At 37.1% G+C, this 25,979-nt stretch overlaps 3 protein-coding genes across 4 annotated transcripts; 1 reads left to right on the forward strand and 2 right to left on the reverse strand.

The window, feature by feature from the left end:
• Positions 1 to 199: 199 nt before the first annotated feature.
• LOC135624709 (protein HUA2-LIKE 3-like) lies at positions 200 to 14,513 on the reverse strand. 2 transcript variants are annotated; one of them, XM_065128601.1, is made up of 12 exons: positions 14,073 to 14,505; positions 13,436 to 13,512; positions 10,008 to 12,026; positions 6,450 to 6,918; positions 4,989 to 5,097; positions 4,788 to 4,900; positions 4,521 to 4,708; positions 1,682 to 2,150; positions 1,159 to 1,594; positions 897 to 1,070; positions 697 to 743; positions 200 to 601 (listed from the first exon to the last, which is right to left on the reverse strand). In XM_065128601.1, the coding sequence occupies exons 1-11, from the start codon at positions 14,193 to 14,195 to the stop codon at positions 718 to 720; spliced, it is 4,203 nt and encodes a 1,400-aa protein (XP_064984673.1). In that variant the 5' UTR covers positions 14,196 to 14,505; the 3' UTR covers positions 200 to 601; positions 697 to 717. The 2 variants fall into 2 exon arrangements, with proteins under 2 accessions (XP_064984673.1, XP_064984674.1); XM_065128602.1 differs by lacking the exons at positions 200 to 601; positions 697 to 743; positions 897 to 1,070; positions 1,159 to 1,594 and having other exon boundaries at positions 1,684 to 2,215; positions 14,073 to 14,513.
• A 1,116-nt stretch (positions 14,514 to 15,629) lies between these two features.
• LOC135624710 (protein PALE CRESS, chloroplastic-like) lies at positions 15,630 to 21,648 on the reverse strand. Its single transcript, XM_065128603.1, has 7 exons — positions 21,421 to 21,648; positions 21,225 to 21,304; positions 19,448 to 19,642; positions 17,990 to 18,076; positions 17,128 to 17,178; positions 16,746 to 16,925; positions 15,630 to 15,999 (listed from the first exon to the last, which is right to left on the reverse strand). Exons 1-7 carry the CDS (start codon positions 21,551 to 21,553, stop codon positions 15,766 to 15,768), a joined length of 960 nt encoding a protein of 319 aa, XP_064984675.1. The 5' UTR covers positions 21,554 to 21,648; the 3' UTR covers positions 15,630 to 15,765.
• A 203-nt stretch (positions 21,649 to 21,851) lies between these two features.
• LOC135624711 (GDSL esterase/lipase At1g54790-like) lies at positions 21,852 to 25,399 on the forward strand. Its single transcript, XM_065128604.1, has 5 exons — positions 21,852 to 22,398; positions 22,927 to 23,127; positions 23,397 to 23,563; positions 23,859 to 24,129; positions 24,855 to 25,399. Exons 1-5 carry the CDS (start codon positions 22,161 to 22,163, stop codon positions 25,121 to 25,123), a joined length of 1,146 nt encoding a protein of 381 aa, XP_064984676.1. The 5' UTR covers positions 21,852 to 22,160; the 3' UTR covers positions 25,124 to 25,399.
• The last annotated feature ends 580 nt before the right edge of the window (positions 25,400 to 25,979 follow it).

The following is a 25,979-nucleotide window of genomic DNA, read 5'->3' on the forward strand; positions in this document are numbered from 1 at the left end:
TTGCAACCAAGTCATCAGGGCTTCACATATGGCCATTTCTTCTCTCTCGTAATCTTTCTGAAAAACTAAACATATAGCATTTGCCAAGAAACATCATTTGGCACTAATTAAAGTGTCGGATTTGGTATTTATTTGACCATCACAATTTTGACAGTTTCAAAGAAGACACTATATATAGCATTTGTCGAGAAACATCATATGGCACTAATTATAATGTTGAATTTGGTATTGATTTGACCACCACAATATTGACAGTTTCAAAGTAAGTGTTGGTGCAGAACTTTCAATGATACATATTGATAGGCCAAAATCACAGTTGCCTTCTACGAATATGTATATGACTATCCAACTAAATATACCAATAAATAGAAGAATAACTGGCAACCTACCGAGAGATGATACAGCTCGGCCGGCAATGCCGGTGTCCTCCAACCTCTGCGTTAGTTTGAAGAATAACACGCTAAAATAAGTATGTACAAGGAGACTGATCACTAAGCTCAACTTCCAGAAGTTGCAGAATCTCGGTTCCCATATTTTTCCAAGGAAAAAGAATTTGCTTCACTAGCAGGGTATTGAGTTCACATCTGAGACTTCAAGACACCTACATCAACGTGATTTTATTAAAAAAAATGACATAAAAACTGCATCAATATGAGTAATACACATGTGCCAAAGTAATGGTGGTGTTGAACATACCACTTAGTGCGGGCAACATGCTTATCTTGGTCTCCAGTAGTCGCATGCTGCAAAAGAGAGAGATTACTGAATCTTCTCAGAAGATTTTTTTTTTTGATATAAACTAACACGACAAAGATAAGATGATTTGAATGTCAGATGATGAGACATATAAAAAACATTTTTAAAAATAATGAAAAGGTGATTTCCAACTATTTCACCTCCGGTCATCGTTGGAGTTGTACCCTCTACTGATGGTCTTGAAGCAAGTATAGAGTAATTCGACATCCTTGGAGGAAGTGACCAGCCATTGCATCGCATGAATGACGGTTCAGGTTGGCAGCCATAAGGTGGCAGTGAAGCAGGTGATGCATCAATCTTGTTAACAGATGGACCTAAAAAGGAAAAGTTCGTTGTTAGCAATAATACAGTGTTAACAAAAAGCACAAACTGAAGGAACTGGTTAAAGAGAACCACACTTACCAGGCTGCATGTTTTCTGCAACTATCTCATTATGGACTGGCCCCCTTGTACCTTGTTCACCATGCAAATTGACTCTATGGCTGTCATGTAGATACTGAAATCTCTCAGGGATGGAACAATTACCCCAAGGCTGTGCTCTTTGTTGAGGTTCAGCCTGAACATAAGAAAATTGGTTCGAAACTATTGGTGGAGGTGGCTGCAAGTGATAACCCGTATCCGTCAAAGAAGTGCTGGCTAAAGACTGGAAATCATTCCGAGAATGAATAGACGAATGAGAAGCAGAGATGTTGGCATAAGAAACAGGAGGTGGTGGCATCTGGCCAGGCAGACATCCGTAACTGAGACCATAGTATGGAGCAGGCTTACAAGACATCAAACAGGCATTTTGATTAGCAGGCCGCTGCCTAAATGAATTAGATTGTAGATTTTGCATGTTCTGCACACAACAAAAATGCTTAAAACAATGACAACTAGTACTGTGACCATAAGATCTCCTTTGATAATGCATTCACATAATACTCACAGGGACAGTTTCCGGCACATGCAAATCAGCAGTATCAGCAAGGGCATCCAGTCCTGATCGCCACTGTGGAACAACAGCATGTGCAATTGAACAGGGGGAAATAAAAGGAGGAGATGATGGCAAAGGGGGTGGAGATGGTGGCCTGTCTTCTGGAAGTGGAGGAGCAAAGGGTACTGAGTGTTGATCAATTTGATGATGGGAATTGATGGTCTCGGTTCCTGCCACGTGACATGTGGAGTTCATATTCACTTCAGATGGAGGAGAAACATCCTCCATCTCAAACTCAACATCGACATCTTCCAAGACATGCCGATTCTTCTCAGTAGAAGTTTGAGTTGCCCCAATCTCATGATAAATTTTGGTACATCTTTCTGGAGTAACAGCCTCAAAACTTTTATCATCAAAAGCATTTCCTTCATCTTCAAGCACATTAGTATGTAGCAGGCGCGGAAGTTGAAAATTGGTGTTGCTGATGTTGATAAAGAGAAAGATCGTGTAAATGATCTTTCTGCATATATCAAAGAACTAATATATCTAAAGGAAACAATGAATTACAAATAAAGGATCTGTCTTACTGAGATGTAGGAGTGAAATAAAAAAAGATTAGCAGTTCAAGTATACATGAAAAAAAAAAGAAAAAGCAAAGAACATCATAGTAAATGATATTGTAACACACTAATAATCTCTATAATAGCCACTAAAAATATTAATAAATTGCATGTGAAGCCTGCCAACACAAATTACAATACATCATCAAACCACACTACTGACATATACTACTACAAGCACACATTTTAAGTTACATCTCTGTCTGCAACCATAACTGTGAACCAATAGCCCCAAATAAAACATGTAATCAGAGTAATTATCACTAAGAATGATGTTTCTGATGAAATTATTAGCTCACAGAATTTACAAGTCAAACATGTCAAATATCATATCCTTCATGTAATAAAGTTCAATCATAAAAAAAAGAAAAAGCAAAGAACATCATAGTAAATGATATTGTAACACACTAATAATCTCTATAATAGCCACTAAAAATATTAATAAATTGCATGTGAAGCCTGCCAACACAAATTACAATACATCATCAAACCACACTACTGACATATACTACTACAAGCACACATTTTAAGTTACATCTCTGTCTGCAACCATAACTGTGAACCAATAGCCCCAAATAAAACATGTAATCAGAGTAATTATCACTAAGAATGATGTTTCTGATGAAATTATTAGCTCACAGAATTTACAAGTCAAACATGTCAAATATCATATCCTTCATGTAATAAAGTTCAATCATAAAATAGCTTGTTCATTTTTCCAAATATTCTTACTTCACCCAATTGGACTGCAGCCTGCAACAAACTAAAGTAGGCTAAATATCATGATGCCATGCAATTATAAGGACTATCTCTTAGAAGTATCTGCAGAGTGTTTCTTCTGCATGGGACATTACACTAGAATCCCTTAAAATGCTAGCACAAAGAACCATGTCTAGGGTATTTCATAATCAAAACCTTTGAAAAGCCAGGCTTCCCATACAATATATATCCTATACTGCTTCTATCCCTTTTGATTCAAGTAAATTAGGACAATTTGTTCCATGCATAGCATGGGGCTTGTTGCTAGTTATTATGTAAAGCCTGCTTGAGTCGAAAAGAGAATTTTTTTGTCACAAGCTGAAAAAAGGCTTAAAAGAAAGCAACTATAATGATGAAAATATGATGGCAACAATGACAACATCATGGGGATAACATTGATTCTAGTGGCTCTCTTTGAAAACATATTTCAAGAAATATATCTTAAAATAATATTAAATTTGCACCCAAGGACCAAATACATTCAGTGTGGACCATATCAGGGAACCCCTACCAACAAGCAAATCATGTTACATATCTCATCTCAGCAATCCTTAACAGATAATATTTCCTTAAAAGTATCATGTCCCCAAAGTTAACCTGATGTCCATCTGCTTACCATCAACAAACAACAAACACAAAATTTAATCAAGTAATATATTAAACATAAGTAGCAAACTTGTTCTACCTAGTCACTTGACAACCAGTAATCCATGCCAAACCATGTGAACAGCTTCAGCATCAGACTATGGATAACTTTTAAATAAAGAATCACAACCAGGATCCTATTCTGCACGTTAGATGATAGTTGAATGGTTTGCTGATGGTGTAGATTATTCTAACAGGCTAGTGATTTATGTTGGATATTAGTAGTCAAATCTAAGCATAAAACAATAAAAAAAAGTATATTGGTTTCTTGTCTTGCTTAACTTTCAATTTACTGCATTGTAAGAATATTATTTGATAAGGTAATCATATAATTTCTACAAGATAAATCATTAATAGAGAAGGGATACAGTTCTACATCTGCTACACAACAGTCTGGTCCCATACATATAATGATCTGACGTCTGACCAAAATCATATTCCTTTAGTGTAAATAGATAGCATGCAAGCAAAAATATATATGTATAGATATGCAAATATAGAGAGACTGTGTGTGAAATTTTGTTTCTGGTCATTTTTATTAGTTTTAATTGATACCCACCAGTGGTGAAACAATATCAGTATAGAAGGTCACTACTACGTTGGTCCAATTTGGTACCAAAATCCTTGCCATTAGTATCCTTGAAGGTGTATATTCAAAGCAATTTTGAGTAGCATCAGAACGAGATAGGGAGCTGCGCACCAGTATTCACCTTTTTTATTCCCTTTTCCAATAAAGTTCACTTAGTTTTGCATGAATCAGAGCAAGAAAAATCTCTCTATATCCTAAACATTAGGGAAAGTTGACAAAAAATACATAAGAACTGTACCTTCCATACTCATCAACAAGAATTCCCTCCATCTCCCTAAGAGGATCATTAATAGCCCTCTCTGTTCTTGATGGACATCGAGAAGAACCACTACTGTATGATAGTTCACAAGTGGAGTCAAGTTCTTGCATGTGATGGCGAACAATTGATTCTGGCAGAGTTTTCCTTTTAAGCCACAATCTCAAAACCTTATTTAACAATAAAAAATGATGAGCAATAGCATTGCATGGTAAACAAAATCAAAATGCAATTGCTTAATGTTCTTGCCTTAAGACATTGCCTACGGTTCTCTGAAGCAGCATTTCCATGAGGTGCAGCAGCAGACAATAGACGTGGAAGCACTGATTGGACAAGAGATGGGTAGGCATCTCCTGCTCCAACTAGAAATTTAGAGATGCAAATGTTAGATGTATGGCTATTTAAACACAAAAACAAAGTCATTTAGAAAGAATAGCTTCAATCAAGTACCTTTATGATTCCGAGAACATTGAGTAATTGAATCTACAAGGAAAAAAAGATCCACCCTTCTGTGCAAGTTCTGTTCTCTTTCCAGATTTTGGAGAAGAATTTCAATTACCTGGTATCAATATTAACGTAAATAGATGAGATATTGTCAATATTAATGCAATAACATATGGCGAGCAACTACGCCCATGACAACAAGGACAAATCTCATAAGCAGAGACCCTCAGAATTATTTCAAACTTCAAATTTATAGCTCGAATTGTATCATATGAGATGAGCTTAAATCAACTTGCATTAGCTAAGAATTTATTAGGACAACAAACCAGCTGCTGATCATGCAAAAATCGACAGTTCTAGAAAGTAGTAATTAGGTGATAACTTTTTGGCATTCAACTTTCAACTACTTTTTAGGCTGTGGTCATAAGGTCAATCATTCTTCAATTCCTGATCATAAAGCCATTAAATTCAAAAATTAAGCATGTTGTTTCTCAGAGTTCCCTAGCTTCTCCGACGTTTATATGCTCACGTTATTAACACCATAATAAAAACAAACAAGAGATCATGTACTTACACAGAAAATCTGTTTATCCATGCCCTGTTTTATAGCACATAACAGTGCAACAAACAGTGTGCTCATGTAGGCATGCAAGAATTTTCACTACTATTCAAGCATATGCATTAAAACAAAAAACCAAACATCATGCTACGAAATGTTCATGATAAAAGCTTTTCCTAAATTATAAAAATGATAACTTGTATCAGAGTTATTTTTACTAGGAGTGTAAATCTGCAGAAAGCCAAAGGGGATGCACTTGCAAATTCCTAGTACATAGTTCCTCAATTGTGTACTCAGTTCACTGAAGAAGAAGAAGAAGTCATGTCCCAACCAAGGTTCTGACTTCTGAATACCGTACCATATCGGTGTACCGATCAGCTATCAGTACGATACGTACCGAGCTGTACCAAGCATATCGACACATGGTACACTAATGTGTAACGATGTACCACCCATACCGGTCCTCTATCAGATCGGTACATACCACCCATACCAAGCGGTACGATACGGTATTGCAAACTATGGTCTCAACTACTGTTCCTCAAACTAAACACTAAACCTTAATTATTTACATTAACAAATGTACTAGTCCACAATCTATTTCACAATGATAAATTATTATGCTAATGTAAAGTTAGAATGATAGAATGTAAAGTTAGGCCTATATGGAAAAAAAATGCAAATATCAAACTGTATAATCTAATGTAAAGTTAGAACAAGATCTAATCAGCAAAACTCGTGTAATTATCCTTCAAGAACAAGAGGTAATACTTACAGACAAGTAAATGATAAAATAAATTTAACAATTGTAGCAGGAGAAGCTGAAACATAAAAATAGAAAGACATAAAACACTGTTCAACCAGCAGCAGGCCAGCAGCAGAGGACAGAAAAATGATAATGCTCTAACCTCTCCAGCCATTCCATACTTGCCACAATCAATTGCAAGCCGTGTTGCTCTGCCTATATTCTCTTTTGTTCTTGACAGTGTACAAAGCAACGCTTGGAAAGTTTTCCATGCTGCACTTGCTTCTGCATGGTTAGATCTGTTTATGCCTTTAAGTTGCAAACCAATGTGAGGACTTCTGTGATCTTTCTGAAGAGCACCATTTTTATAATTGATAGTACATGTGTGGTTGACCAAACTATTTAGAGCAGAGCCTTGCCCAGAAGAATCTCCTTTATGAACGATAGATGGGCTTATCAATGCATCAGGAACAAACTTACCATCTAAATAATTATGAGAAAAAGAAATGGAATGAGACAAAAGTTGCTTGGCATGAGCTGCAGCAATCAATCCTTTCATGGGTGTCAAATCAGAAGAGATGCACCTCGCATCTGAAGTTTGTCTGTGTTGAGCTTCTTTTGCAGCACCTTGCCTAAATGCCAAGACAAGCAATGTTCCCTCATAATTCAGAGAACCAGGTACTAAACGATTCATGTAAAGAATGCAACTGGACAACAGAATATAAGCCCACAAAACAACAAATAGTCCAAAAGCCCCAAAAGAAATACTCGGCCTTGATCCCATGCAACTACAATAAAACTAATGTACTCTTTGTGATGTACTGTTTATAGAAATTAATTGTTGATAAATCTTTAACCACATCATCCTACAAAAAAACTAAGAAGCACGGACATGGACATGGATACAACATGACATGGACATGGTGACGCATCAATTTTAAAAAAAATTAGGATACGGATATGGTGAGGATCATATATATATATATATATATATATATATATATATATATATATATATATATATATATATATATATATATATATAACATGAGTTTATAGCATTTATATTTAAATTTTATAGACTTAGCAATGTGAACAAATAAATATCATCACACAAGTTTAAATAATTAAAATCATATAAATCTAATTATATTTCTGGTTGAATTTTCATGTCAATATATGCCTTATATGTATTTTCATAAAATCAAAAATAAAATAAAATTATATTGCAATAATCATTATATATTCACAATGTAACATATATCACAGCTAAAAAACATAATAAATAAGAGCTAACCTACTATAAATAAGAGGCAGTAATAAAAAAGCATAATAGCAAGACCTTACTATTGTTATACACTGAGTTACTATGAATAAGAGGCCGACATTATAATTTAGACAGTATAGTAAGAGGCAGACATTATAGGAGGCTTATTATGTCTTATTCATAATTTAGGCTTATTATAGTAGGCGGACATTATAATAGTAAGACATTATATTTCTAACATATAATTTAGGCAGGCATCTAAATACAAATATAAAAGATGATCAATTGATTAAAAAAATACTAAAAACAAGTGGAAGGATTGAAATCACGAGCGATGGGTCACCTATTCTACACACGGTCGACGAGAGGAACGTTGAGGGAACCCACAATCCTTGTTGCCGGCGATGGATCAATGAGAGGGATGCCGAGAGAAACTCACAAGCGAGGCCGCTGGTGATAGGCAATGGGTTCTTGAGGGTGGGAGGGACACCAAGCGCATGCAGTGCTAAGCGATGGGTTGTCTAGGGCGCGGCCGTATACGTCAGTGAGGGCGCACGCCACATGACAAGTGGGACGACGAAAGCAAGATTGGGGCACTAGGGCAGAGCTGCAGCGGCACCATTGCAGTTGCAATATGGCATTCTACTACTACCACTACAATCTAGCTATTTTAAATTTGCTTCCGCTTGTCGCTAGTGTTTGCACACCTTGCCTTCCAATAAGAATTCATCGATTTCACGTCTCCCTAAACTCCCGAAGGCTGCAATTTAACGGCGTTGATCCTCTAGGTTCGACGAGAAATCCCCAAATTCATCGGATTCGCCAAATTCCTCCATCCTCCCCGTCCTCATGTGAAGACCACGTGACTCGGCATCGCATGCAAGCATCAGGGCACAAACGTGAGAGATGTACAACAGGGATATGCCATGTCCCAAAAAATAATAATAATAAATAAATAAGATGTGACAAGCCATGTCGGTGATGTATCTGTGTTCGACTCGTGTCCGCTAGCCAAAACGATGTGTCCATGCTTCCCAGATAAAAAATCACCATCTAAAAGATTATTATTTCAATTTTAGTTTGAACATTAATTTCTTATGATTTCAAGCTCACAACAAGCAAGGATATGAAAGTTGAAATTCATATCCAGCATTTTGGTAAGTAGCACGGCTTCATGTTGTTTACTCATAAGTTAAGCTTCAATGAGCACTTGAACTATGCTTGTTTCCTATTTAAACATGCTTGGACAAAATGGCAACAAATACAAGCTGATCATGAAAATTTTGGTAGACACTGTCACATGTTTTCATATTCGCTTGAGATTCCCATTAAATTGTACCAATAGTGGTTGGCAATTTAACATTTTGCTCGATGTTTTATCTTTTCCTGGAATACCGCATTGATAGATCTGGATCTACTTAAATTACAAGTGTCGTCAGCTAAAGAACTTGGGACTACTACATGCATGAAACAGATTTCATGCTGAGTATAGATTTGAAACTCAAGTTGTCCTTAAGCCAAATAAAAATAAATTAACAGATTCTGTGAAACAATCCCATGGATACCATAAGAGATGAACTGTTTGAAATAAAAAAGTAGTTTCAGCTTTCAAAGCATAATAGTAGGCGGCTCATTGTAAAAAGAGTTAACAGTAATAATAATTCATGCAGTTATCTACATATTAGGTACTAACAAAAGACTGAGTGAATAAATAGGCACAGGTTGTGTTAACATGCTACTTCTTTTAGAAGTGTTTTTTGATCTTTAGCTGAACCACTGTATTTTTGGTGATTGTAAACAAAGAACATCCAAGATAAAACAGTCCACAGAGCTGCCATAAACTTGACATGGTTTGCTCAAACTTGGGTTAATTAAGGACAGTAACTAACATCATTAACCTGTATTAAACGTTTGAAAAGTCGACCAAACTCTTCGCAGTTTTGGCATTCTAGTTCTAGCATTTAACATGGAGTGAATGACACTTCACCAAAATTGTGTCGAGATCTACAATTCAAATCTCACCCACGCATGAGTTTATGCCAGATCAAAATATATCAAATTTATCTAGAAACTTCAGTTAACAAAATTCCCAAAAATATATTTTTAAGGGGGTAAAACTAAAAAGTTTGGAATGCACTTGTATACAATGAAATAGCAAGTAAATGGAAGTATACACTAATTCCAAAATTTTCTAGCTTATTCTAAGCTCATTATTGGCTTTTTATTACCTAAAAACAACTTTGAAATGGACTACCACACATTATCTCCTTTTTCTCTAAGCCTTTTTTCTCTAAAATGTTGCACTACCAAGAAACCTCAAACACACCGAAACTCAATCATTAAACTAGAGAGATGTTGTACATAAATAGCTAATTGAAACTATTTACAGTTTATGAACATACATATTTAAACAAAAACTCGTTAGCTAACATAATTCAAAAATTAAAAGCTTACTTGTCACAAGTTTGACTGTCTTCATCAGACTGAAAAGAAGACATAGTGGCCCCAGATGTACTGCTTGCTACTGAAAACATATATGCAGCTGATACAGACAGAACACCTTCATCAGGAGATTCAGAGTGAACACCACCTTCAGCTTTGGAGAAAGCATTCTGCTTACGTTGTTTAATGGGTTCAACAGTTCCATCTCTACCAGTATGGTCCACACAAACATGGTGACTTTCATCCTTGTCTTCTATGATACTGTTATTTGATTTATCCAACAATGAACATACCCTATTACCCATGCCTTCAGCAGTACTACTACTGAACTTGGAAGAAGAAGGTTGACTTCCGTTCTGAGCAGTACCAAGTATGGCTTTGGATATGCTAAGACCATTGCATTCATCAACATCCTTCAATATTTTATTGCAGTCCTTATTTTTTGGGCTCCTAACAATTTCAGTAAGAATATCATCAATTTTCACTTCTGAACAAGATAATGAAGGGATGTCCAAATTCTGCAAGGGCGATCCTAGTTGACTAATCACATTTGTGTTACAAGAAGAGTGTATACTCTGCAATCTTACAGGGCTTTCAGACTTTGTATCAGAAGAAAGATGCAGGAAGTTCATCTTAGAAGAGTCCATGGGGACATTAGTGTCAATGACCCTTGGAGATTCAGCACAAGTATCTGCAGCTTCAGTTGCATTAGCAGACATCGCTTCCAAAGCACGATGCAGGCGTTTTGATGGAGGCAAAGCTGATTCAACATCCAGTATACAACCCTTCAATTTATACTTGGCCTCCCAGAACATAAAGGTCTCCCCTAATGGTGGAGAGCAACTATTTAGTGATGATGAATTCAAGTCTTTTTTAGCTGTTAATGATTTCTCATTGAGAAAAATATTATTTCCAGCAGTAGTAGATGTATGATGTCCATCACAATTATTCATCATCAATGATGTTTCCAATTTCTCATCACCACAAACGATTCCACCACATTGTGCCACCTCTGTCACTGGTTTGCCCATCCGAACCCTAGCTCTCTTCACCAAAGGAAGATACTCATCTCCGTCTGTCTTGTGAACATCTTCTTTTTCTTCACTGGAAGGACTTGGCCGACTGCTACTAAGCACAACTTGTAAGTCATCGTCCTTGTTCAACACAGCACATTCTGAAGCATCATTTACTTGTTTTCTATTTAATTTCCTTTTCTTCTTATTTGTGGGGAGTTTGAGATTTTGTTTCACCCTATCTTCATCAGTACAGGCTTCATGATCTTTTTCTGCTATTTTAGCACTGACTTCCTCCCTGCAACCATTTAAAGGCATACTAGCAGTACAAGGAATATCCATAAGATGAAAATTAAGTGTATATGACATGTTCTGCTTACTCCTGCAATCTGTGTTCTCACTCTGAATCACATCAGAAATCAAATCACTTGATATATCATAATCACATACTGAAGCTGACACTTGAGTTTTTGAAATTAATGAACTCCTGGATGTCCGAAGTGATGGCACCTTTTTCTGTAAAATTGAGTTATGCTGGGAAGCACCACTTAATCTTTTCTTCATTGAAGTAATATTAGTAGCTGATGAGTTCTGTCTAGGTTGATTAAGGATGGTCAGCATTTGAATTGGCTCATCAATTATTAAATTCTTTTGAGACTCATCAGCAGTTGAGGTTGCTGAAACTTCTTGTGAACCCACCCTATTATTGGTTTCTATTGTGACCCATGCAGATTCTAACTTATGGTTGGCATCTGTATGCAAGCCAAGTTCTGAACTGTTCCTAAAGCTAGATGAATTGCTTCTAGTTCCTACAAATTCCAAATCTTCTGCATTTGATTTGACTTCATCATCCCCTGAACTAAATTCATCAAGATTCTGCTTCTTTAGAGTTTCATAGATATAAATTATCTCATCAACTGCTCGCACAAAATCAGCCCCTTTACCGTGGCACTTAAGCAAAAGGGACTTCTTTTTCTCCTCAGTGAAAGCTTCGATATCAGCATAATTGCAGAAGGCACTACATGATGTTCCACATCAGAAACAAGATGATAACCTAAAAATATTTATTCCAAACACCGCAAAGAAGTGTACCACAGAGCTACAAGCAACTAGGTACATAATGCAATTATCATAAACATTTATTGGCATTAAAAAAAGTGATTAAACCATAAATAGTATATGATGACAACATACAATCAAAGGAAGCTAATAGTTCAAGATTAATGATATCTAATGCCACAAGGAACAAGTCATTTATGCCAGAGCATTAAATAACAGACAACTTGTAAGGCTGTTGTGTAAAGGCTAGTCTCAGTTTCACAAGTGCAGCTATTTTGTTGGGAGTGAGCACTTTAAGGCTGTTGTGTTTGAGATGACAATTTGGACTACAGTAAAATTCAGAAAAGGAATGTCTAACGGCAAGAAACATGATTCATCAGTAATTGAGTTAGTTCTTACCTTAGGGCAGGTAGTATTATAATCTCATGAAGAATGTAATCGTTACTTGAAAAATTTGTCAAAAAATATAATTTAAAGTTTTTAGACTTCCAAATCATTATGTTACTTTATACCACTTTAAGTAAGAAATAAGCTAATAGAAGCTTATGCATGAAACTAGCTCCTTGAAACCAGATATTGCAAACACCTTATATTTGTTAGGTTTGTTATTAAGTTGAGACATAAAAAGATGCCATCAAAATGTGTAAGATGACCAATAAACAGAAAAAAAATGTTCATACCAACAAAAATATTAATATCTTTATTTTTTCCAAAATTCCAAAAATTGGGGCCTAATTCAGTTCCTTTCAAAAAAAACCATGATGTTAAGGTTTTAAAGCTTCCATCAAACTTCAAAAACATTTTACAACAAGGCAATAAGTAAATACCTTGTCTTACTCTTCCACCAACACAAACCTTGTGATGCACATTTAGTATTGTTGAGAAACAAACAAATCAGAAAATAGCACCAACAAATTTGAAACTTATTTCCAAAGATAAACCAGAATGTACCAAATCTAGCAACTTCGAACTACCAGAGGTATATAAGTTGAACAGTTCAAGCCCCACATGATCACAATTATTAAAACAAAATCCAACTTATAGTATCGGAATACATGGAACAATACATGGAACCAGACAGTTAAATCTGATCATGATATTTGTTATATTGGTTTTTACATAAAAGATATGGTCGATGTTAAAACACAACAATACCCATCTAAGATAATCATTTCATGTACTAAAAACTAGAAAAACAAAATAATTCAGTCATTATTTTTTCCAGTAACATGTAGACTAAAACCTGTCTATAACCATAACTGTCCAGGAAACTTTTATCAAATAATTCAATGACGTATTTCCAGTAAACTTCTATCAAATCATTAAATGACATACAGAAATACAAAGATTTGGTTTGAAAGTACTCACATTTGTTTAGTTCCATAGAAGTAAACAAACAATTTCTTGCGCACAGCGGAGAAGCCCCACTTCTCTGGTTCACTAACCTGCCAACCATCAAATACGTCAACGAGCAAAGTATGTCAGTGTCCACCCAACGAACATAAAGAACCAAAAAAAGATTACTGTAAGATTTTACAGTACAGTCATCAGCGTGCACTTCGTAGTCATCGACAAGGAATTAACTAAATCGTTATCCACAACAAGGGAGCAACATCCAAATTAGACCAGAAACAAAGAATATATTCCACAGAAGGTACTTCGTAGTCACAAAAATAACAAGGAACTAACTAAGGGTCCACAACAAGACGAAAGCGTCTTGGTTAGACAAGAAACTCTGGTTTATCTCCATAACAAGTTAAAACCGTAAAGTGCAAGTGTCGCATTAAGGCAACAAAAGCAAATTTTACTTCATCCAGATCTCTAATCAAAACTAAGAATAGCCCCGAAAGACGGCTTATCATTTTTCTTCCCTTGATTCGATCAAGAAACTAAATAAAAGATGCGTCACCGCGAAGACATCCAGAAAATGGCGCGCAGAAAAAAAAACGAGAAGGATTAAACTCGGAGGGACAAAAAAGGAGGAATCAAGGGACCAAGACGGTACCATCGCCGGCCACGCAGGGAATCCCCTCATCTTGGCGAGGACGAGATCGCCGACCTTCCACTGCTGCTGGGCGGCGGCGGCGGCGGCGGTTCTTCCAGATCCCTTCCTCCGAGAGGACCCCATCGAGAGGACTACAGCCGCCGACCCAACCGCCTAGGGCTAGGTCATGCGATTCCGGGATCTAAAGAGGGGGTCTTGGGGCTGCCGGGGGAGATCTCCCCTCCTCTCTTCGCGGAGAAAAGGAGAGCTGTCCACGGGCGACACGGCTCGGTGGGCGGAGGAGGGGCGCGCAGGCATCGAATCGACGGCGACGGAGGGAGGAAGTGAGGGGTTTCGGTGCCGATAGTGGCCGACCGAGTACCAACCCTTTCTTTTTGTGCGCCGAGGCGGAGCGGCGAGGGGATCTTTCCTTGCCATTTTGTCAACTTGTTAATGGACACGGCTGACGCATACGCTCACTTTGGTACTGTACAAATGTGCGCGATAAATACGGGATAAAATATAAATATAGATAAATGGTTATAAATAGAAAACAAAAAAACCAGTGTGTCAAATATAGCGGACTCTAAAGACTGCTGTATTATTTTATTACCGAAAAATTCATATTTATGGAAATAAAATAATTTTCGTTAAGATAATTAATTACGCATTCTCATTTGGATGAGACTACGATCGCTACATAAATATACACCTTTTATATTTGGTGAAGGATAATAAGATTTAGTGATTGTTGTTATTTTTTGTTGTATGGTGATTAATATAAAGTAATAGTAGTATGCATCAAATGTTGAAAATCCAAACATGCAATGCATGTATTAAAATCTTCCTTATTTTGGTTCAGAAAAAATCTTCCTTATATATGAGATGAAAAAGACCAGTATCATGTTGCTTTTACGTTTGTCTAATTTGTCTTAAAATAATAATAATGTAAATTTCGATGTTCCAGTAATAATTAAGTTACAAGGAAAAGTAATTTTTAGAACATAGTCAATCACATTGTTTACCAATTTAGTAAAAATGGCTTACGAGTTTAACCTCTAAAATGTTAAGGTTCTTGTTGATTTGCTGACAGTGGATGAGCAAAAATGGATTCCAATAACAAGATATAGAGAGGAGACATTCTCGTTGTTCTTTGTTACTTCTAATTCCATACGTTTCACCACAGCAAGTCCGATCTCTGGAGGCCAAACTTTGTATTCGGTGCATTCATATTTAGAATTTTGGTATAGAACACTCGGTGACAATACCTGTGAAATAGAAGTTCCAAGTAAAGATTAGGATCCAAGAATTATTACAATATGATGCCCCCAAACATTACATTCAATAATCCTTTAAGTGTTTGATACAAGTATTGCAAAACAGTGTGCACCAGATGCTAACAGCAGAAATCTAACCCTCAACTACTTCACTAAATATATACTGCGCTAATCACTGGAAATGTATCCTCGGAGACCAAGAATCCACGCTTTTGTAGTCATTCTGCAGGCATTAAGATCAGGGAATGCCGATGAACTGAGAAACAGCAACAAGAATTTTGAGCACTTGTTTCCACTGATCGAATCACCCATGTCTAAGAACATGAACGGTGTCATAAATTAGATCCAATTCTCTGCAAGGCTCTTGACACGAAGCATCTGAGGTGAACCTAATGTTGGTCGGCACATAAAAGACTTGCTGTGATCTCCTCGCAGCTTCACCACTTCAATGAAATTGCCAACTCCAGCAGTGCCTCTACTAGTTGAATAGTCGTCTGCTTCTCCTGCTGCCTCAATCTGGCTGCAACTGCTTCAGGATCGAATCCCTCTGGAGGTTGGAAATTTTGCTGTTCGGCTCGGACCTCTTGCAATAGCAAATCAACCTCTCTGACAAAATCAACCCTTAGTAGAACATCATCATCCTCGGGTGGTAGTCCTATGTGGCCCTGATGCTGATAAAAGGAGGGGGGACAGCATTATGTAAATGCTTAAAACAAAATACAGCTAGAATGAAGGCTCCAACCATTAGTAGGTTTACCAGAATATATATGGAGCATAAAGAATGTGCAAATCAAAAGAAGAGAAGCACTTGCCAATTAAACTGTAAGTTCCCAGTCATGCATGCATCAAATAGCCAAAAAAGTTATATGTTGTATTGCTGCTTAGTTTCCACAGAAATTGATGAAGCAAATGATGTGGAAGTCTACTTGGTTGCAACATACATGCATAACTACGGCCAGCAGTGTGCAATTGAAGTCAACAATATATTCTGGATAACTATATTTATTCAAAATATAAACGAAATAGCTTGTAGACTAGGCACGATTTGCTAGTTGATACTTGGAGATTCATTTTAAATCTATCAGGGGAAGAATATATTGTTCTACATTTTCAAAGTTTAATTTTCAATGGAACCATCAAACCATTCTTTGTCAGAGTCATGTTCCATGGGAGACATGATGTAATGTCTAAGATCCAAGATCTAAGAAGATGAAAAGACATAAGAAGATGAAAACAGTTTGTTGTGCTAATTGTGGAAATAGGTTCTTCATTGCACATACTAATCTTAAGCACTCATACAAGAACACTTCCATATGGGACATTCATATATGTAAAACTCACTAAATAGGGGCTGATTCAACTTAAAACAAGCCAACAGGATTAAGTAAAAGGCTCTATGAACTTTAAAGGGACGTACATTTTCCATGTCGAACCCAGAAGGCACTAGCATGCTGAAAGGATCTTCTCTTGGGAACATGTCGATCATGCACTTCCTGCATTTCTTAAGCCACCCTTCATCATCAAATCCATCATGGAGATTCAGGAGGTCATTGAGCAATCTCATAGCAGGTGTAGATTCCCTCTTCAAAATCTCTGTCTGCATATGTTAATATTTTGAGGTTTTAGAATCAAGCATTCCCCAGGCAAAGTAATATAACTTTAACACAGATAACTAACATAAGAATTTGTTGGTTGGAATAAGAAAATGAACAGGAACTATGCTACAGAAGAAAAAGAAAATGGTAAAATTATACTATGTGCATTGATTCATGGAGAAGATCTTCAAGCATGGTTCTTACCTCTATCCTTCTGTACAACAGGTCTAGGCTTCTAATCACATCCTTTTCATCCTGGAAATGAGAACAGAATAATGCATGATTATATTAACACAGCAACAAATGCACAAAGCATAAGTTACTGCAGCCATTTGGCAGAATAAGGCAAAACTGAACAGCATAAACCATTAGGTGGAAAAAATATGATGGCATGTGCATGCTCAAAGGTTAATTCAACAATATTATCTAACATGCACATCTGTTTTTTGTCAACCCCTATTAGTAGTATCGGAAACTGGATTGTGGAGAAATAGGATTCAACTTTAGCTACCAGGGTGATCAGCCAATTTTCTGTTCTTTGAGCAGGGGCATACGATAGGCTAGAACAATAGAAGTTGCAATATGTATGTAGAGCAGCATCTATAAAACTAAATATTGGTAAGATTAGCCACTTTTGTTCAGTCTAAAATAATCATAAATAGCACTAAAATCGGACCTGTTTATCAACATTTCATGTATAAACCATTGAAACGTGTTTCAGCAACATTGTCTTTCAGCCAAGATAGTGTTCAAAAGATTCTGCATACTGATATTTTTCCATATGTCCACAAAATCATGATTGTTAAGTTCAACAAAGACTAGAAACTTCTTAGAGGGAAAGGACATAGGTCAGGTTTCAGGTTCATGTTAACAATATCATGCTATATTCAGCAGATGACTATGCCCGAACAAAGGACAGCAGTCATGCCATAACTGCAATCACCTACAGTATCAATGGTGCCAAGAACAATATTAAGAGTTTCATATCATGACAATAGAAGAACCAAGTTTTTTTATAGTGATAAAGACAATTTAAGACAAAAGAAACAGTTAAAACTGCCCACACATCTTTTCGAGCAAGATCAAGCCGATTCCAAATGACCATAAGAACAAGTTCTGTAAGTTCTCCTTTTTCAGCAGCCTCCTCAATTTTCTGCACATAAGACAAATTGATATTACTAATATACATACATAAATTTTCAGATTTCTTATGCAAATAAACAATAAGAGCTCAACTAAATATTTAAAAAAGACTGAATATCACAACCTAATCCTATATTTATGAAGACATCAGGAACACACAGACAACTATAAATCCAGAAAGTCAAATTGAGACTAGACTCAGGAAAATGTACAATGTATTGACATATCAAAATAAGTTTATTCTCAAATAAAAGCAGAACAGATGGAATGAAAATTGAAGTCAAGTTATTTGTAAATAAATTCCATGTTTAACAAGAGAATAAAGTTAATAACATGTCGATTTTTCATAAAACAATATCAAGACATGAAATTAGAAGGCGAATTACTAAAGCAGCAACAGAATATTTTTGTGGCTATTAAGAATAGCAATTGTCAAGTTAAACCTAGCAGCCTCTGTTAATATGCACAAAAGCTCTAGCACATTTTGTCATATCTTTTATGAAAGAAAATACAAGATGATCGGGTGTTTTCAATAAGGTAAGATCCATAGTGATTTTCAGTCCTTGTGCATTTTCTATAATGATTCAGACTAGCAAGATGTAAACATAAAGAACTAACTCGGAACATTGTGATTCACTTCCGAACTGTTTCCCTCAAAGCAGATAATGCTTATGCCTGCAATAATACTTAAATCAACACCCAGAATGCAAATCCCAGAAAAATTTGCCTTCAGACTTTTGGTTATATCTCTACAAGACACCCTCAAGCAACACAATTGTTTAAGATACTTCCATATGTTCTATGTTTATATGATAATCGAATATGCAAGTTACAGGATCAATCATTTTCCAACTCCAAAAAGTTAATGCAAAAATCCAAATACAGGTTGTGAACAGTAATATTAGCAAAATTCCTCTCAACAGTTGGAGTAGAATTATGAGTGGACATCTCCCTTCACCTAATTTGTCAATCAAGATTATACAAATTTAATCCAAAAAAGTACATGCAAACATTACCAGGGGAAACCAATTTGAAATATGATGTGAAACGAAATAACCAACACTGTAGTAAAACCACAATTTACTGATCAACATGTTCACGATTTAAAATCTTTCAGCAATGAGAAAAGGAGAATGTAAAGGCTTTAAAAATTGTTCTTCACAACTATGGCTTTCATAGACATTATTTCATAGAAACTTACAAGATGATAGCTTATATCTGTGAGCCAAAACCTGAAGACAATTCAGTACTAATTGCAGTGATTTAGTCACTAACATACTACAAGAAAGTCTCTTTCTAGTCAAAACTCACAGTTATTGGCATAAAAATATATGAGACCACGAAAAGAATGTTCAATAATTGCTTATACGAGGAAAATTACCTCTTCAACTTCTTCGGCTGATCTTATAAAAGATGAAACTAACTTCCTTGCTTTGCGAACTTCTTCCTCAGGGTATCCCTTTAAGCGCATGCCTATTTCCCGATATTCGTTGGTCTTTCTCTTTTCTTCTTCTTCCTCCTTCTGTCGGTAAGCATGCCACTCTTTTGTTTTTTCTCGTTGGCGTGCTTGCCACTCCTAGTGAGGACAATGTCAGTAACAAATATTGGGAATATAAATGTGAAAGGATAACTAAAATATATTTAAAAAAATTCTGACTAGCTAATCCGAAACACAGTCAAATTCAGTAAATCATAATCCATATGGTTGTAAGGAGAATAATGATAAAAAACTAATAGAAGGCCTTTTACCCATGTCAAGCTTCGCGCAATAAAAAGTCCTTGAGATTTCATTTGCCAGATTTTATTACTAGAAATCATGTTATATGAAGCAAACGTATCATCACTTCCACCAATACTAGAGAGTGGCTCAGAAAATATGGACTTTGCATTTCTACTTATCAAGGTAGAAAGTGTTGATCAATTCTCACCAGAAAAGTAGCAGCATGGGGCATGACAAGTGATGAAACCAGAAGAGGTCATTTCCATGTCCAGCATTGTGAAACAGATAAAACCTTGAAATCTCAGTTTAAAGGTGTCAAGCAAAGAAACCATATTATAAATAACGATGGATCAACACTTGACACTAACTTTAGAGAGTGACACAGGATTTCAACTTCTAGATCACTTTAGATAAAGAGTAGTACGTGTCAACCATACCAATCAGTTCCTACTGGCATAGCTGCAGCATGGGGCTTGATGTCGTTCCAAAAGTGTGCCAATTGAGAACACAACTTTGTTAGACACCCTTACCAGCTGGATAGAGACCAAGTCGACCTGTGTTAGCTAGCACAAAGAATGTGCTAGCCAATCCGAGCCTGTGTCATTCTATAATGACTGGCATGAAGGATTTTTGGGAGCAGGTTGCAAAACAGAACCCAAGCACTGGAGTAACAAGATGGAGAGAAACAAGACCTTCAGAACAGATTGTCCTCTACAGCAAAAAAATAATCCGACTAAAACAAGTAAATTCTTTATTGAAAATCCATCAAGCATGAAAAGGACCACACTATCTATGCACGGATGGTTTATTAAGATTTCAATACTTGCAGAAATGGTGGATCTTAACTTGGTCAATTTAACCAGGGCGATCATATGTTGCTAGACGGCTGATCCATAGGAAACTTTAGAAACCTATGCAATTGCTAACCAGAACAACGTACATCTATGTAGGAAGTTTTATGATTTGTAACATAACTAATATAATGATGCAAGTAGCAAAACGTTTATTATAACTATAAATTCGTACATACGCTTGCAAAGTTGATTCTTATGATGCTAAACCATTTGAGCCAACGACCTTCCAGTATTTAGTGCAAAGTCAAACACATAACATCAAAAGAAAACTCTGAGACAAGAAAATTCCTAATGAAAATTTCCAACTATCATCAAAATATTTTAGCAGCAAAAGCTCCACGCTATGCAACACCACATTAACACCATCTAACGGTTTAGCAGGTGCAATATAGAGGATATTTCTAACAAAAGAACATAACAAACAATATCATCACCAAAGGTCGCAAAGGTGAGTCAGCTTCAATCTAGTTGATGAAATGCCTGACTGAAGAAACAAGAAAATCCCAAACCAACAGCTCACCAATTGAATTTTTGTTCAATCATGAAGGAAGGGAAGAGAAATACGAGGTCAGAAGAGCACGCACATCGTCATTAAACTCCCCCGGGAGGCCAGCGTGCTCACCATCCCCCGCGCCAACCGCTTCTTCCGCGTTCTTCTGCGCAGCTGCAGGGATTAAAGAAGACAAAACACGAAAAAGTCAGTGTGAACGAAGATGACCAAGCTCGGCGCAAGGAGAAGGGGAGGAGAAGCCAAGCAATTAGATGGGTGGTCACAAGAACCTGCGAACCAAGGTGATTTGAGTCTGAGAGCGGGCCGACATGAGCTGAGACCGATCGGTCGGGCTGACGGTCTTGGCGGCGGCGGCGGGCGCAAGAGGAAGGGAACACGCGGCGCCAACACGCTGGCTTCCATCTCCCGACGGCAGCAAGACGGGAGCCGAAGCGACGGATTCTTCGCGGGAGTCGACCCGTAACCCAATTTTATATTGATACCTTTAATGCTAATTTTCTGTTTTTTTTTCTTATTGTATATATATATATATATATATATATATATATATATATAAGATAATTGCGTGATATAATGGACAATCTCGTCTCCGTCCGACATTTGCATGACAGCTGCGCAGACGGTAACGAAATCCAAGCAAATGGGATGTTCTTGTCGAAACCATCCGCTTTCTTTCCAACATCCACTGGTTTTATTCTCTTTGTTCGATAGGAACACGAGACGAATGAAGTAAATGTGACGCCTGCGCGGAGTTGTTGAAGTGTGTTATCCCACTGCAGTAACTTCTCATTTGCGATTCTTCTTTGGCCTTCCTTGCCGTGCTGCCTACTTCGGGCTGACACCTGTTTCTTACAAGCATGGCTTTGCCAGTTACCCTCCCTCGTGCAAAGACACTGGCGCTCGCAGTAGCAGCAGTTGGGTGGGCAGTAGACTCGCCACCGACCGTGACCGCCTCACTATAAAGCTCGCGGCATCGCTTCCTCCTGCTCATCCTTCATCCGGAGCCACGATGGCGGCTGCTCTTACTTCCGTCTTCGCCGCAGTCTGCGCCTTCTGCCTCCTCTCGCTGGCCTCGGCCGTGGACTTCAATTACCCGGCCGTCTTCAACTTCGGGGACTCCAACTCCGACACGGGAGACCTCGTTGCCGCCGGCATCGGGGAACCCCTCCTGCCGCCGAATGGGCAGACCTACTTCTCCAGGCCGGCCGGGAGGTTCTGCGACGGCCGCCTCATCATTGACTTCCTCAGTAACAACTGCTCTCTTTCCGCCATTCCATTTCCCTGTTCATAAGTTCGGATTAAACTTTTAATAAGTCGGCAACTTTCTATAGGCATAAATTAGGGTTTTAGTTAGATAAAGAAAAGGGATAATTAAAGGAGACATTGATAACAATGGGCTGTTAAAGTCTGATTTCTCACAAGATTAGAAGTTCTTGGTGTTCTTCATCCCTATCAAAAGTCATCAGAAGTTAGGATACATTAATTGCTTAATGAGGTCTAAGAATTCAAAGTTTGCACCAAAAATGTGGAGTCAATTCAGTCTCGTATGTGTTAATATCGTGAGCAATTTAATTGACTCTTTGGTTAGGTTTAGAAGTCCTTTTGCCTCTATTGATTGATCAGCTGAAGTGTTGAAAGACCTAACTTGTTGGGACACAGGATGAATGTTCGACCTTTCTAACTATATTTGCCATTTATAGTGCCAACCTGCAAGCTGTTTTCTTTGTACAGTCTTTTGGTGCTTGGATTTATCAAAGTCATTCTTAATTCTGCAGTGGATGCTATGGATATGCCGCTGCTTAATGCATATTTGGATTCGATTGGTGCACCAATCTTTCACAAAGGTTGCAACTTTGCTGCAGCTGGATCTACTATTCTTCCAGCAACAGCAAATTCGATCAGCCCGTTCTCTTTCGGGGTGCAGGTTGCTCAATTCTTTAAGTTCAAAGACAGAGTTCTTCAGTTACTAGCCAAAGGTACGCGGAAATGTTCTCAAATCATTACACTATATTTAACCAATGGAGTATTGGTGAATACCAGATTGAAATCTGGGAAAACATTAACTCTGATCTGAACTACAGTAGCTGTATGATCTCAGTCAATGATAAATGTGTTTTTTTTCTTGCCTTTACTATTTTGTTTGGTCAAAATCCCTTGTCTTCATGCGTTTCCTAAACACTAATGAATAATGGCAGAGGCATTTGAACTTGTTGGGATAACAGCTATTTTCTTTTACCTGTTGCAGGCAAAAAGTTCAAAAAGTACATTCCCCAAGCAGATTACTTTAGTCGAGGGCTTTACATGTTTGATATTGGCCAAAATGATCTTGCTGGTGCATTCTATTACAAAACCGAGGACCAAGTCATTGCTTCTATTCCAACAATATTGTTGGAATTTGAAAATGGATTAAAGGTGTTGTTCACTTTATGTTTATTTCAAGAAATTTTTTGCTGCCAGAGTAGCTCTTTTATTATGTGAAATAGTCTGATTTAGAAGCAGTCTTTTGAGTTTGTATCGAATTGTACACTAAACTTTGCCTCTTGTTGTCCTAATTAACACTTGAAACTATTAGATCTCTTCTATCTTGTCAATTCATCTACTTTATGCTTTTATACATCTTGAGTTCAATGTACTTGATCTGTGATGTGAATGATTTAATTTATTTAGTGGTAATGGTTTTAACCTAGCCTTCTGGTTATGCTGCCAGAAATTATATGAACAAGGTGCCAGGAGATTCTGGATTCATAATACTGGTCCACTTGGGTGCTTAGCTCAAAACATAGCCTTTTTTGCCAAGGATCCATCAAAGCTTGATGAGATCGGATGTGTAAGCTCTCACAATCAAGCTGCTAGGCTTTTCAATTTACAGCTTCATGCACTTTGCACGAAGCTGCAAGGTGTATTCGGGGATGCTTCTATAACCTACATCGATGTGTTCTCCATAAAATTCAACCTCATAGCAAACTATTCTCGTTATGGTAAGCAATCAATCATTCTTTATTTATGTTGTGTGGAAATTTATTTATGTTACTCGTGTGGAAGTTTCTTAATGATTCAAGGCATCATGTTTCTTAAATAGTTATACTTACCACTTCAGTAATGCTACACTGAGCCATCTTAAGTTCTTGTACTAAAGCAATCAATCATTCTTTATTCATGTTGTGTGGAAATATATTTATGTTACTTGTGTGGAAGTTTCTTAATGATTCAAGGCATCATGTTTCTTAAATAGTTATACTTACCTCTTCCCCATCTTAAGTTCTTGTACTAAAGCAATCAATCATTCTTTATTTATGTTGTGTGAAAATGTATATATGTTACTTGTGTGGAATTTTCTTAGTGATTCAAGGCATCATGTTTCTTAAATAGTTATACTTACATCTTCAATAATGCTGCACTGAGCCATCTCAAGTTCTTGTACTATTAAGAGGAGAAGCGTGTGTTTTTGTTATGGAATCCTGGGAAAATATGATCGCCAGCCATAAAACTGTAAGCTTCTCTATAGAGCAAAGTGGACAAGTTCAAAAGCAACAATCACTGATTGGTAGCTGCATTCTGGTTTACCCTATCATGTAACTAGTTACAGTTCCTTGAACAATCTTGTGTTCGTTGCTGTACTTTGTGTGTATGCATGCTCCAGTTCTATCAGAAGCATTTGTAGATTTAAGAAAAGAACCTAATTTGCTTCACAATGTTTTTTCAGGTTTTGAGAATCCAATAACTGCATGCTGTGGGTATGGTGGACTGCCTTTAAACTATGATAGTCGAATCTCTTGCGGACAAACAAAGGTTCTGGACGGAGGCTCGGTGACGGCTAAAGCATGCGATGACACCGCGGAATATGTTAATTGGGATGGCATACACTATACGGAGGCTGCGAATCATCATGTATCATCTCAAATACTCACTGGGAAATTTGCCGACCCACCATTCGCAGACAAGATGCCATTTGCTCTGAAACTAAAGTTTTAGACGAATCCTTAGAGTTATTTGTGTCGACTAATGATCTAACATATGTTCATATTGAAGGAATTGCATGTCAACCTAATGAAAATCTATGCAAGTTCTGTTGTTATATGCTACAAGAACTGTATGAAATGCCATGTTTGAATCCTTTCAGATTACCAAGGGTCAGCAGTCAGTTTCCTATATTGTAAGTGGTAATTGTCATTTCTTTAGTTTACATGTTGAAGCTTGTTGTAATATTCCTACTGAAGAGTTAATAAGAAAAATATGTATTCCATTAAAGAGAGTTTGCACGAGCATGTATGATATCGCTTTAATCTCCAAGATTTTGAGAGCATTAAGGAGCGATGGAGAGGTAATAATTTTTACATATATCAAACTACTTCTGGCTGACACAGCTATATATTTTTAGCATCAACTCAGACGGAGACAAGCTATGGTGAAAAGAAGCAACATCTCTAGTGCTGGGGTAGGTCATAAGCTGTCATGAAATAAGACCATTGCAATTCACCTCATATGATGGTTCTGAAATCATAGTGTTGTGATAAGTTTGTAGAACCAACTCACCACCATGCACATGCCCATGCCATTCATCTGATCAAGCAAGCATGCAATAATACCACATCATAATAGCTCCTGATTCTTAGTCTTGGAACCTGTGGTTTTAAGTTTCCATCACAAGGCTGAAAGCAATTCAGAACCAATGTCAGAACCTGATTAAAGGCTTCTCAGTTTGTGGTTTCCTTTGTTTATTACAGCTTAAACCTAGTGTATCACTTTTCTTTACAGTATGAAGGAAGAACTAACATCTTCCATTAACATCCGGGTGTAGTAGGTAATTGTCTTTATTTACTACTCATAG

The sequence above is a fragment of the Musa acuminata genome, chromosome BXJ2-10, assembly GCF_036884655.1.
Source record: "Musa acuminata AAA Group cultivar baxijiao chromosome BXJ2-10, Cavendish_Baxijiao_AAA, whole genome shotgun sequence".
NCBI classification, from domain to species: domain Eukaryota; kingdom Viridiplantae; phylum Streptophyta; class Magnoliopsida; order Zingiberales; family Musaceae; genus Musa; species Musa acuminata.

Excerpts from the sequence above, each read along its gene's own strand:
- LOC135624709 (XM_065128601.1), bottom strand. The coding sequence starts at position 14,195 with ATGGGGTCCTCTCGGAGGAAGGGATCTGGAAGAACCGCCGCCGCCGCC. Across the intron at positions 6,919-10,007 it reads GACAGTCAAACTTGTGACAA|GCAAGGTGCTGCAAAAGAAG; the intron begins GTAAGCTTTTAA and ends CTTGGCATTTAG. Across the intron at positions 1,595-1,681 it reads ATGTGCCGGAAACTGTCCCT|AACATGCAAAATCTACAATC; the intron begins GTGAGTATTATG and ends TGTTGTGTGCAG.
- LOC135624710 (XM_065128603.1), bottom strand. The coding sequence starts at position 21,553 with ATGGAAGCCAGCGTGTTGGCGCCGCGTGTTCCCTTCCTCTTGCGCCCG. Across the intron at positions 17,179-17,989 it reads TTGATCTTGCTCGAAAAGAT|GATGAAAAGGATGTGATTAG; the intron begins GTGTGGGCAGTT and ends TCTCATTTCCAG. Across the intron at positions 16,000-16,745 it reads CTGGGTTCGACATGGAAAAT|CATCAGGGCCACATAGGACT; the intron begins GTACGTCCCTTT and ends TCCTTTTATCAG.
- LOC135624711 (XM_065128604.1), top strand. The coding sequence starts at position 22,161 with ATGGCGGCTGCTCTTACTTCCGTCTTCGCCGCAGTCTGCGCCTTCTGC. Across the intron at positions 23,128-23,396 it reads TCTTCAGTTACTAGCCAAAG|GCAAAAAGTTCAAAAAGTAC; the intron begins GTACGCGGAAAT and ends TACCTGTTGCAG. Across the intron at positions 23,564-23,858 it reads AATTTGAAAATGGATTAAAG|AAATTATATGAACAAGGTGC; the intron begins GTGTTGTTCACT and ends TTATGCTGCCAG.